This window comes from Aulostomus chinensis, chromosome 2 (assembly GCF_037954235.1).
Source record: "Aulostomus chinensis isolate RoL2024-O1b breed Wild chromosome 2, RoL_Achi_v1.0, whole genome shotgun sequence".
NCBI classification, from domain to species: Eukaryota; Metazoa; Chordata; class Actinopteri; order Syngnathiformes; family Aulostomidae; genus Aulostomus; species Aulostomus chinensis.
In genome coordinates, this window is record NC_141321.1 from 1912915 (window position 1) to 1925733 (window position 12819).

The window sequence follows — 12819 nt, forward strand, 5'->3', positions numbered from 1 at the left end:
AGATGTTCCTTCCACAGAGTCACAAGGTCCAAATATACTGGACAAACTTGAGGGGATTTTGATGGGTTTTTAACAGAATAGAGACGTCGGGATGGCAGTTTCAAACCTGTACCACCAGGTTCTTCATAGCCTTGGGGATGAAGGTCTACTAGATCCTTCTGACAGCATCCACCTGTTCTGTGCCCAGCATGTATGTCTTCCACGTCTGCAGAGAGATCTCCATGTCTTCAGGGGGGTTGGGATCATCACCCTCTCAGAACAGAGCAAAATATGTCCCCACAACAACGGTGGACAATGGGACTCCTCCACAATGCTGTTGATGCTCCAGACCTGGCAGAGGTGCTAATTACAGTTTTTTTTTAATTAGGTAGGTGATGCTTCAAATGACTAAAATGCAATATATTCACAGCATATAACTACCAGCACTTTGAACATGGTGACTTCTACATAATATATTTGATAGAGAGTTGAAAAGTTTTGGCTTGCATCTCTTTGGCCACGTTGGGGGAAAACAGAAGAGCCGATACTTCATGCATCAGCATAGCATCAGCTCTGTTCACATGGAGGAAGCTCAGAAGCTGCTGGCCTTAGTAGTTTGACTTCATGTCCTCCGATTTTATAACCGATTTTTAAATCTGCTTTTTTTTAACGTAGGAAGTGGAGGATCTTGATTTCAACACTTCCAGTGAGCCAGACACCACCAGTTCTGGAGGGATTCTTCCACTTGTTCATTGGGCCCTCAGTGAGCAGGATACGGCAGGCCTTAGGGCCGCTGTTGATGTTACAAAACCATCACGGACGAGACATTTATTTTACTGCGTCGACCTATAGACTAAATCATCCATCCTACATGCTAACGTTGTGGGTTTAACCGGTTGAACACCAACAAATTTGACAAATGGGTTTTAAATGTTTATTTGTTGAGGCCAATTACTTCCAAACCTGAATTTTTGTCTTGTATGTTCAGGAGTACAGTTATGACAAGCTCTTAGAATGCACATGCAGTACTACTAAGAGGCAGTAGTAGTTTTTAAAAAGAGAAGGGAGTCACAGTAGCAGTTGGAGCTAAACTTCTAAGTTGAACTTCAACCCTGAAAACAGAGGCAGTTCATGGAATTTAAAATTGTTGAATTCATGGCCGAGATGAAAAGCTTCCTTCAGAAGCTCTTTGAATTGGTCCTCGGACCTCAAATGCCTCACAGGTCGCACAACAGTCTTGGTACATGCTGACACAACAGGGGAACAGACTTTGTGATGCCCAAAGCCTGCATTGCAGACATGGTGAAACTTGACTGTTCCAGCAAAATCCTTCTTCTCTGATGGAAGGAGTGGGATGTGACCTTGGCCTGTGGTCCACTGCAGAATAGGACTGCAACGATTAGTCGACGTTGTCGACAAAAATCAATAATCAAAATAGTCGACAATGGAATTCATCGTCGACTATTGTCGCCAGACGCGTTTTTCCAACAGAGTACGGTATCTCACTTGATTATAATCTCTGCCGAGAGTCGCGCATGCGCAATAGCGTCTCTGTCTCTGAGCGGGAACATATAGGAACAGCAATTCTGTGTGCACAGATGGCCATTGATAACCATTCTATGGTAGCAGCCAGTAATAAGGAGGCCACAGGCATTTACACCCAGGGCCTCCAACCTGGAGCCCACAGTGTTTATCTGCTCACAGCAGAGGGAGGGCAATCACAAGCAGCCGTATCAAGGAGGAACACGTCCGGGTAAAAGCACGAGTCCATCAAATGAATGTCTTCTGGAGAATATGGGTCCTGGGTTTGAGTCGGTGATGGAGATTCTGAACTGTAATCCTGGTGACAGACGGTCACCATTTTCCCACGGTGTCAGTTGGAATGAGTCGGCAGCAACGTTGGCCCCTTGGCGCTGTTTTCTAGAATCAGACTGTTGATGCTGCCTGGGGGCTGGCTTGATTTTGTCTCTACCCATTTCCCTTTTCCTTTGACTCACCAGCAATTTCTCCACACATTTCTTCTTCTGATCCTGCTTCATTTTTTCCTCTCTGGCTTTCTCCTTCACTTGCCTGCAACATGCAAAACTACCATGACTTTGTGGTGCTGGGTCTCTCAGAGCTTAACCTTTCCCAATCAAAATATCTGTCTGAATGCAACAGGAACAACTCGGCCTCACATGGGTCACTCCCAGGCCACTCGGCCTCTGGCCATGGGTACATTCATATTTGACTGTATCATCCTGACCTGATTGCAGCAGCCTTTGCCTCTTCTCTCTTGCAGGCATCGAGGGCCCTCTTTTTGATGCTCTTCTGCTGCTGCTGCTGCTGCTGCTGCTTCTCTTTCTGCAGCTTCTGCTTCATCGCTTCCTCTCTGGCTTTCTCCTCCACTTTCCTGGAACATGCGAAACAACCATGACTTTGTGGTGCTGGATCTCTCAGAGCTCACCCTCCTCAAATGAAAGCATCTGACACATTGCAATCAGAACAGCTCTTCCTCATATGGGTCCCTCCCAGCCCACATGGGCTCTGACCCTAGGAATGGCAATATTCATGTTCCATGTTATTATCCTGACCTGGCTGGAGCAGCCTTTGCCACTTCTCTCTTGCGCGTCATATTCTTCAACCTCTCCTGCTCCTGCTGCTTTTCTTTCTTCAGCTTCTGCCTGAGACGCTCGTTTTTCTCTATCTCATCTTTTTTCTGTTGTTCCTTCAGGTGGAACAGCCGCTTCCGCAGCTCGGACAGGGACATCTCTTCCATGAGATCCTGGCCTGCAGGCTGGCATGGGACACAAGGGAAAACCATGACACATGGAAGGAAGTGTGTGAACTGTGAGAAGACACCAATCCTTTCTTTCACTTACCTCAGTGCCATCAAGAGCCTTCAGTCTCTTCTGGGGAAGTGAACTAATAGTGAGGATTTCACCAATTACTCTAAATTTCAGGATGAGCTCTGCTTGTGCCTCCTCCAGTGCTTGACGAAGTAGCTCTTGATTTTTCTTAGTGACTTCTTTCACTGTGGTATTTGCATAGAAATTCTTTGAATGAAAAGGATCTCTTCAACAAATGATCATACTTGTTCATACTACGTGAAGTCTAGCAGCTTACCAATACTTTGCTTTGATTTTGTCAACTTCTCCTCTGCCACTCTGTAGTTCTTTTGGCGCTCTGCCACCTGTCGCACCAAGTCTCTCCTTCCTCTTTCCTCCTGCAGCCATTTCTTTGTGTATTTCTGCATCAACTGAGCAGCCAAAAAGATACAAACACAAGGAGCACATTTTTACATGAAAATCCCTTGTTTTAAAAAGGTGTTCAGAGAGCAGAAATGTTCTGGCTAATCCTCCTTGTATTTGTGTTGTGTAACCTTCATTTTCACCAACTGTCTACTGGTCTTTACCCACCTCTTTTTCCTGGAGTTGAGGAGCCTTCTGGTCCCTAAATGGCTCCTTGGTGGTGATGTGCCCTCGATTATGATCACCTGCCCCCTCCAACAGGCACTGAATTCTGGGTCAACACACAGAGAAATTACTCTTAACACAGAGTGGTTTACAGAAATCTCAAAACCAGACAATTCAGTTCCACATAGCAGCATCCACACTGGCCATCCCATCCATTACTGGTATTATTGGACCAGCCAGCATGTAGAATTCCCTCAGACAAATCACAGGCTTCAGCTCAGTCCAGCAGTGTCCTGTAGAGAACTCTGATCATATTGAGGAGCCTCCTCAAACAGGTTGAAGGTAAACTACATGCCATACCTCTGGAATTCCTCTTCTGCCTGACGGTTCTCGATCACCTCTTTTCTCAGGGTGTCTGCTTTGGTGGTCTTTAAGGTGTTGCTGCCTCTCTAAAGGAATCAGACCTTTTTGGTTAACTGATGCATGGGAACAGTTATCATACTGAGGAAAGAAATTACGTAGTGGGAGCAGGTATGAGGAGAGTCCAAGCCCTGCACAATACAAACCCAGCAACCAGTGGACCTGCAGGCCCACAGGTAGAAATATAACCAATGCCAATATGGTTGCTTGAGGCTCAACCTGTCACCTTTACCTGTCAGACTACAATTTTCTTTTTTTTTTTACTTCTTCCTTCATCTCTTTGAACATTAAATCCATTTTTCACTTTTTCAGAATTACTGGTTTTTGATTTGCTTGAGCTTTGGCAAGGATGTAGTTTTTTTTGCCTGTTCATATATGTACATGTTCTCATTTTGGTGTTTTCAAATATTTTCAAAATAAACTACTTAACCAAAATGAACTAAAAACCCAACTGATATTGACATATTAATAAGGTCTTCATCAGAAAATGCTAAATTACCAAAGAGGTCAAACTCATTCCAACCACAATTTGTCAATTGCATGACTCTGATCTGACCTGTCCAGGGTGAAACCCGCCTCAGCCCTGAAAGCTGCTGGGATAGGCTCCAGCCCCCTCCCCCGTGACCCTTAACAGGATAAGTGGAAGAAGATGGATGGATGGATGGATGAATGACCCTGACGCAGTTCAGAATCTGGTCATTTGTGAATCAAGAGCGAGCGTGAAAGCACAGTGATTGACGCAGTGACTCTGATGTCAAAGCACACGTGCGTGTATGTACATATTTCAGCTCTTGAGCTCCATGTTTCTGTCTCACAGGATCTCTTGACAATCATTCAAGCCTTTCAGATATCATAATTTTTGTAGGGGATAATAAAAGGGGATGATAATAAGCTGAGTTGTACTTTCTTCTTTTGACAGTTGTGCTTGTTGATCTTCTGTAGCATCTCAAGCTCGTTTGAAACATTGTTCTGGCTTTTTAGTATCTAGGAAACCCAAATCTTTTGAATGGTGTATCAAATACAGCGTCTACTAATATACAGTCTCATGCAGGCTCTTTTACCGTATGACTGGCATTTTTACCCATGAAAAGCAACACACTGTAAAAACGTAGAATTCCTAAACAACCCACACAATGGTGAGCGAGGAGAAAGGACACTTTCAGCCATTCATGAAATGGTGAAATCCTGAGCCCTCAATAGGAGGTGAACACATGAGTGCTGGGTTTCCTCCCTGCACAGCTGTGGCTGCTGACTGGACAGCTGGAGAATGACACTGATAACTGTGCTTCACCTTTCAGAATCTAGCATGTGGTCATGGCATGTACGTGTTGGCTGAGCAATGAGAGAGAAGTACATGTACACATCTAATTGGACGGAAATATTCAAAGGCAATAAATGGGTCTTACTGGTCTGGGATTTTGCCGCAGTGGGATGAGATTTGGCACTGGTTTGGGATGGGTGAGAGGGACCCCCTGGGGCTCAGTGGGGGTTTTTGGCTTCAATGTAACCCAGCTAAAAGCTGGTGGAAGAACTAAACAAGAAAAAAGAGAATATGAAAGTCATTTACTTTGGGAAATAAATATATGTTGTAATAAAGCAGAGCTCCACTCTCAAGAGAAGAATAAATTCATGGAATTCCAACTTGAATGAGACGATCTTTATCTTGAGAGCTCAGGGAGCCTTCATCAGATCAAGAGCCAAGTGCATTGAAGCAGGAGAAAACAATTCCTCATGTTTTTGTCATCTGGAACAAAGCAGACAGCAGAGAAATTCTCTTCCAAGTCTAATGATTAATGGGACAGAAAACCAAGATTTGAGGAGTACAGAAAAAGAGGTCTTCTCCTTTTCTTGCCATCTGTATTCTCTAGTTCCTCTGCAGTCGATGCTGATATCCTGTTTGATAAGATGGAGAACTTTCTCCCTTGTGTTGACGACTCCTTTAGAGATCTGTGTGAGTTGGACCTCACAATGGAGGAGCTGGACACAGTTCTTTGGAAAATGGCCTTCAACAAACCCCAGGGACAGATGGGCTCACAACCAACTGTTAGCAATGCTTTTGGAGGGATGTAAGATGTCGACTATTTGAAGCCTTAAAAGAATGTTTAGAGAAAAACACTTCATGTCAACCATGAAACAGGGGTTCATCACTTTGACCCCTAAACCTGGAAAAGACAAACCAAGATGAGATCATCTTCGACCGATCCCTCTGCTTCATACAGACTATAAGATTCTTCAAGGTGCTGCTGCTGCTGGCTGGAAGAAGGCATCTCTTCTAGAATGAGTGAGACCCAATCCAGCTTCCTGAAAGGCAGCTTCATTCACAAGAACATCAGACTTGAACTGGAGCTGCTTGATGACAGTCACATGGTTCAAGACAGGGGCTTTATTTGATTTGAGGATTTTGATGAAGCGCTTGATTCTGTTGAGCACACATTTATTTTAAAAGCATGATCTCATTTGGGTTTTGGAAGAAGATTTCTAGATATGATTGGGATGTTACATCATGGAATCAACAGTTCTGTAGCTTGAGGTCATGGCACTTGTCCCAGATTTGAGATTAAGAGGGGCATCCGGCAGGGGTGCGGCAGCTCCCCATGATTGTTCATAATGGTTGCTGAAATATTCTCTCTTCTCATCAAAAGTAGTCCCACTGAAGGGTTGAGTGGTATGGACGGACAAACTGGAACAAGTCAACTGGCAGATGACACAACTTTGTTTCTACAAAATGAAGATCAACTTCCCTCAGCACTGCAGTCCATCAATCAATTCTCAAAAGCCTCTGGCTGACAGTTGAATCTGAACAAAATGTGAGGATACTGACTTGTCTGAGCTCAATCACATGAGTACAATAAAATAGGCTATTAAAAAGTACACTTTACTCAGACTTCATAATGAATGTAAAGAAAAGACACGTTTCAGTAACACAAATTCAGTTTGTTTGAGTAGAAACTATTGATAGGACTTGAAAATACATGAAGAGGTTAATGTATACATTAAATGCTGCAGGCATGACAGTAGAGCCGCTGTCTTCACACACGGTAACCACTTATAATGACTGCTCCTCCTGGTGGACTGATAAAGCAGTGCAGGTAATTTCCACAAACGGCACTTAGGGGCGTTACGACTCGGCCCCGCGCCAATGACGTCATCGCGGGGGATCTCATTACAGTCACGGACCTGCCTACTGCCGAGCAGGGACCGTCACGGACCGGTCAGGGCCCCAGCACGAGATTGCGCCAAATTAGAGGCGGCCAGATCTGTATAACATAAAGATTAAAAAAGAGAGTCAATATTTGGGGATCGCTGTCTCTGAGGATAAAACAACAACTGAAAATATGAATATTTGCAGCAACGTGGCCAAGTGTGAGGCAATTCTGAACAGGTGGCTGCAGAGAGACGTCTCAATTTTTGGGAGAGTTTTATCATCCAGAATGGATCGTCTGTCCAGACTCATTTACCCTGCTTTTTCCAGCATGGGCAGCATGGTTCAGGGGTAGCGTGGCCGTCCAGAACCAAAGGGTCGCTGGTTCGATCCCCGACCCCGGTGACCATGTCGAAGTGTCCTTGAGCAAGATACTGAACCCATAATTGCTCCTGATGAGTAGGTTGGCGCCTTGCATGGCAGCCTCCACCATCAGTGTGTGAGTGTGTGTGTGTGAATGGGTGAATGAGATGACACTGTAAAGTGCTTTGAGTGCTGCTGAGGTAGAAAAGTGTGATATAAAATTGAGTCCATTTACCATTTAACCATTTCCTTCCCCATCTCAGCAAGAAGAATTAAGAAGAGAAATACTGTTAATTTGAAGTTCAAAGAAAAGAGAGCCCTTAAATTATTTTCTTAATAGAAACATTTCAGTTATTATGAGATGGCCCCTGAGATTTATTGATTTTATTTTAGTTGTCTTTGTTTATGAGTATCATTTTAAGTTTGAGATGTACATTGAAAATGCTCAACCCCAGGCAAAATGTATGTGACGTTGAGTGACACTTTGTGCCTCGTTTGTTTGTATATTTCAATAAAGGAAAAAAAAAAACTCTGATGACACCGGAAGATATTGTTGCCTCTTCCGGGTCATCCGGGTGTCACAGGTGACGTTGTTGGTGTTAGTGCTCGGATTGCGCGTGCGTGAAGGGAACATGCAGTGCTTTAAGCACCGCCCTCTGGCGGTCAGCAGGGACGAAACAGAACTGCAGCACCGGATAAAACAACATGCAAGCTAATTGGCGCTTATGTCCGCGATTCTACTTCAAAAGTCAACGCCCATGGAAGCCCTCGTAGCGTTAGCTTCCATGAGTCAACATCATGTCTCTACACAAGGATGATATTCAAACATATCAAAAGAGCGCCAGACCCCGACCACACATTCAAGTTAATTAGCTTAACTGTACCTGAGGGCGCCGTCATCCTGATTATCCAGCAGCAGACTTCGCTCGGCTCCGGGACCTGTTCAGACACGTGTGCGCATGCGCTCCTCAGGTATCTGTGGCGTTTCACGTGGGTTCCCCACTCAACTCAGAAAATCTGCTCAAACCTGAAAAACCTTTGCTGTGTGACATAGAAAATCCTATTTGGGACAACAATGGGAAACATTTGTTGGGCAGACCAGTGTTTGTAGATTGTAGATGGAAAGCTTTATTTCTGAGTCTGTTTACTTTGAAAAGTCTCATTAGATCGAAGCGAAGTAAAATCTGGTCAACTGGACGTAAGTTTATCTTGAAGACGTTTCACCTCTCATCCGAGAGGCTTCTTCAGTTCTAGTGAAGAGTGTGGAAACTCCAGCTTATAAACCTATGTGGGAGTGGTCAGTGCTATTGTGGTGGAAACGACCCTCCCGAGACTCACCTGGCCTCCCCAAATGACAGTCGTTGTGAGGTGTCAGGGAGTTTCAGGGGTGGTCGGTAGGGAGTTTCACCGACCACTCAGATGCTAATGGGCTGTGCTGGCATCAGCCGTTCCACATGGGTCTTTCAGCTGAGCTCTTTGGGGAAGTTTTGAAAGGACTTGGTTGTAAATAGGTGAAAGGAAATGTCGCAGTCCACCTCCTCTGTTCAAAGATGGTTTCTCTATCCTGACGTGGATGGCTTCTTTAACTCCTCTTTCAAACCATCTGTCCTCTCTGTCGAGTATTTGGACATGGTCGTCCTGGAAGGAGTGGCTTTCCTCCTTGAGGTGGAGGAAAACCGCTGAGTCCTGTCCTCCAGAGTTGGCTCTTCTATGTTGGGCCATGCGCTTGTTGAGGGGCTGTTTGGTTTCCCCTATGTAGAGATCCGTGCAGGCCTCACTGCATCTGACAGCGTATACCAGATTGCTTTTCTGGCTGTGAGGGGTGGGATCTTTGGGGTGAACCAGTCTTTGTCTCAGAGTGTTGTCTGGTTTAAAAGACACAGGGATGTGGTGCTTATTATAGATTCTCCTTAATTTCTCAGAAACCCCTGCCACATAGGGGATCGCTATGTTTTTTCTCCTGCCTTCTTCATCTTCCCTCCTCCTGGAGCTCTCCTCCTTTCTGGACCTGGAAGAGGATTTTACAAAGGTCCAGTCTGGGAAGCCACAAGTTTTAAGTGCTCTTTTCAGATGCTGCTGTTCTTTTTTCCGGCCTTGGACGCTGGTGGGGATGGTCTCCGCTCGGTGTTGCAGCGTCCTGATGACACCTAACTTGTGCTCCAGAGGATGGTGAGAGTCAAAAAGCAAGTATTGGTCAGTGTGGGTGGGTTTCCTGTACACATCCACCCTCAGGCTCCTGTCCTCTTGAATGTAGACGTCGCAGTCCAAAAAGGGCAGATGGTTGTCTTTCACATCCTCTCTGGTGAACTTGATGTTGACGTCTACCGAGTTGATGTGTGCTGTAAACGGTTGTACCTCCTGAACCTTGATCTTCACCCAGGTGTCATCAACGTATCGGAACCAGTGGGTGGGGGAGGGTCCACTGAAGGAAGTCAGGGCCCTCTGTTCCACCTCTTCCATGTATAGGTTGGCCACGATAGGAGATACGGGAGAACCCATGGCACAGCCGTGTTTTTGCCTGAAAAACTTCCCTCTGTACTGGAAGTAGGTTGTGTTCAGGCAAAGGTCCAGAAGTTGGCAGATTTGGTCCGGATTGAGGTTGGTCCTGTTGCTGAGGGTGTTGTCCAGCTGTAGGCGTTTCTTCACTGTTTCCACAGCCTCCACGGTAGGGACGCAGGTGAACAAGGAGGTCACATCGTAGGACACCATGGTCTCATCTGGGTCCAGCTTGAGTTCTCTAACCTTGTTCACGAAGTCCATGGAATTCTGGACGTGGTGGGGGGTTTTCCCTACCAAGGGGGCTAAGATGATGGCGACGTGTTTGGCGATGTTGTACGTCACGGAGTTTATGCTGCTGACAATGGGTCGGAGCGGGGCACCTTCCTTGTGGATTTTGGGGAGGCCGTAAATCCGTGGAACTGCGTCTCCGGGGTACAGGCGGTGATACTCCAAGCGGTTGATGATTTCCCCCTTTTGCAGCTTCTGTAGGTGTTCCACCACTTTCTTCTTATAGCTGCTGGTGGGGTTGCGTTTTAAGGTCTCATATGTGTGAATGTCACTGAGAAGAGAACTGATCTTATTCTGGTAGTCAGTTGTGTCAAGGACCACCGTGCATTTTCCTTTGTCAGCCGGAAGGATGGTGATGTTCTCATCTTTGCTCAGTGCATTCAAGGCCTTCCTTTCCTGGACCGAGAGGTTGGCAGAGGGGACCTTCGCTTCGGAGAGGGCCGCTGTGACCTTGAGTCGTAGTTCATCTGCTTCTGTGGTGGAGAGGTTGTTCTTCTTGATGGCGGATTCTGTGGCAGTGATGAGGTCCACAGTCGGGAGATAGTTGGGCTGTCCCCAGGTCACCTCCTTCGTTGGGACAGCCCAACTATCTCAACATCAGAAGAGCAAGGAGAGGCAGAAAAGGAAATTCGCGCGCCTCCAGTCTCGCCTCGACCGGGAACGAGAAGCAGAAGGCCCAACCCCAGCGGACTCACAGGACAGGTGGATAAGGAACTTATCCAACAGGGAGCTCACCAGTCCTGAGAAACGCGTCCTTGCCAAAGGAATGAACTTTGCTGTCACCCCGAAACATCTCCCGATGGTGGACCTCATCACTTACGTCCAGTTGACCAGATTTTACTTCGCTTCGATCAACAAGGGGAAAAGTGACAAACTGTTTTTGCTTCTTTTTTTTTTTTACTCGGGCCTGAGCCTGGAGGTACTCTGGGGTGAAGACCCTATTATTGGGGCCTGAGCCTGGAGGTACTCTGGGGCGAAGACCCTATTATTGGGGCCTGAGCCTGGAGGTACTCTGGGGCGAAGACCCTCTTATTGGGGCCTGAGCCTGGAGGTACTCTGGGGCGAAGACCCTATTATTGGGGCCTGAGCCTGGAGGTACTCTGGGGCGAAGACCCTCTTATTGGGGCCTGAGCCTGGAGGTACTCTGGGGCGAAGACCCTATTATTGGGGCCTGAGCCTGGAGGTACTCCGGGGTGAAGACCCTATTATTGGGGCCTGAGCCTGGAGGTACTCCGGGGCGAGGACCCTCTTGTTGGGGCCTGAGCCTGGAGGGACTCCGGGAACTCTGGCAAATCAGTAAGTGATTCAAATCATTGGAACACGTGCATTTTTTTAGAGACGTGCATTTTTATTTTCTAAAGCTTGAACGTTGAATCATGCTGAGTGTTTTTACAAATCTCTGTATTTTTAAATACACGCATTTTGACACGTGAAGCTTGGAACATTGAAGAAAGCTGAATAGAACTCAGACATTTCTGAGCTCTGATGAACCTTTTATACTTTTGTCTTGTGCTTCAGGATTCAACCGAATATCCAGAGGTCCCAGTCGAGTGAAACGACTGTCCAGACCCTGATAACCAAAGACAGAGTACAGAAAGGAGGACAGCAGACGCCTCACCAGAGACAGGTCATGAGAGCCAGATGTCCCTCTCATCATCTGGGTCTAGGGAACCACCCAGACCTGTTGAGGAACACCGGCAGCCCAGATTTATCCGCAAGTACATCTTCAGAGATGTTGATGTTAACCTGCACTGTGGGAGACCTGCCTACTGGAACCTGGACAAGGAGACAGAGTAAAATAATCTTCATTCACATTGTAAGTTGGCAGTTTGGTATCATGACACGGTTCATGATCGCCTGGTACGGTATCAAAGAGTTCATCAAGCAATGACCTCTGTCTTTGTCTCTGTCTATTTTTGTATTTTACATTTTGTTTATATTTATTTTTGATCATTAAAAATGGATCCTGTAAAATGATGGCCTCCAGTCCTGTTTCATGGTTCTGTATCAGAAGTGATTTGGGTCTTGATTGTGTTTTATTTACATTTCTAGAGGAATTATCTGAATGACTTTGGTTTTTATTGTCTTAAATACATTTCCAGGTTAATGATCTTGTTCATTTTTTTACTCCATGGAACCCCCAGTCCATGGGGACTCGTTCTTCCCCTCACTAGAAGAGGTCCAGATGTATGAACATGATGATCAACAAAACTGGTGATGAAGGGAACTTCAGCCAATCTCAGGTCCCACCACTGTTTTTTCATCTCCGCGGGGGTCCAGCCCTTCAAGGTCTTCTGGATGGCCTGTTGTTTTTCTTGTTCCCTGATTCCCATGTGATTGTCAGCCTCAGCTGGACGAGGCGAATGCAGCATTCAAAGAAATTGGAACTTTATTGAATCCAGACGTTGGACTTAAAACTGCCACTCTTGACAGTTGAGCTGAGAAAATTGTTGAGTGCTGTAAGGCAGCAGTTGCTTCCTCTAAACTGTGCAGGTACCGGTGCCAATGTACGTATCCGATACCATAATTACATAGGAGACATGTGCTCCTTTTAGTGAATTGATGTGTGACTGAACTTTAAGTGGACATTTCATTGTTTTCCTCCGAGATGTGTTTAACCATGCACTCATTGTTCTGATGGTTTTGTTAGTAGTTGTGTGGATCGGACTGAGCAGGAAAAGTGGTTTGAAAACATCTCAAGAATTCTAAATGCACTGAAGCTGGAAATGTAAA

General features: G+C 45.9%; 1 protein-coding gene across 1 annotated transcript; it reads right to left on the minus strand.

Annotated features, from left to right (window-relative positions):
• Positions 1–1486: 1486 nt before the first annotated feature.
• LOC147268753 (uncharacterized) lies at positions 1487–8267 on the minus strand. The gene is made up of 9 exons (XM_086192792.1): positions 8184–8267; positions 5201–5325; positions 3735–3823; positions 3378–3480; positions 3085–3217; positions 2841–2992; positions 2553–2755; positions 2225–2371; positions 1487–2049 (listed from the first exon to the last, which is right to left on the minus strand). Exons 1-9 carry the CDS (start codon positions 8197–8199, stop codon positions 1713–1715), a joined length of 1305 nt encoding a protein of 434 aa, XP_086048918.1. The 5' UTR covers positions 8200–8267; the 3' UTR covers positions 1487–1712.
• Positions 8268–12819: the final 4552 nt, after the last annotated feature.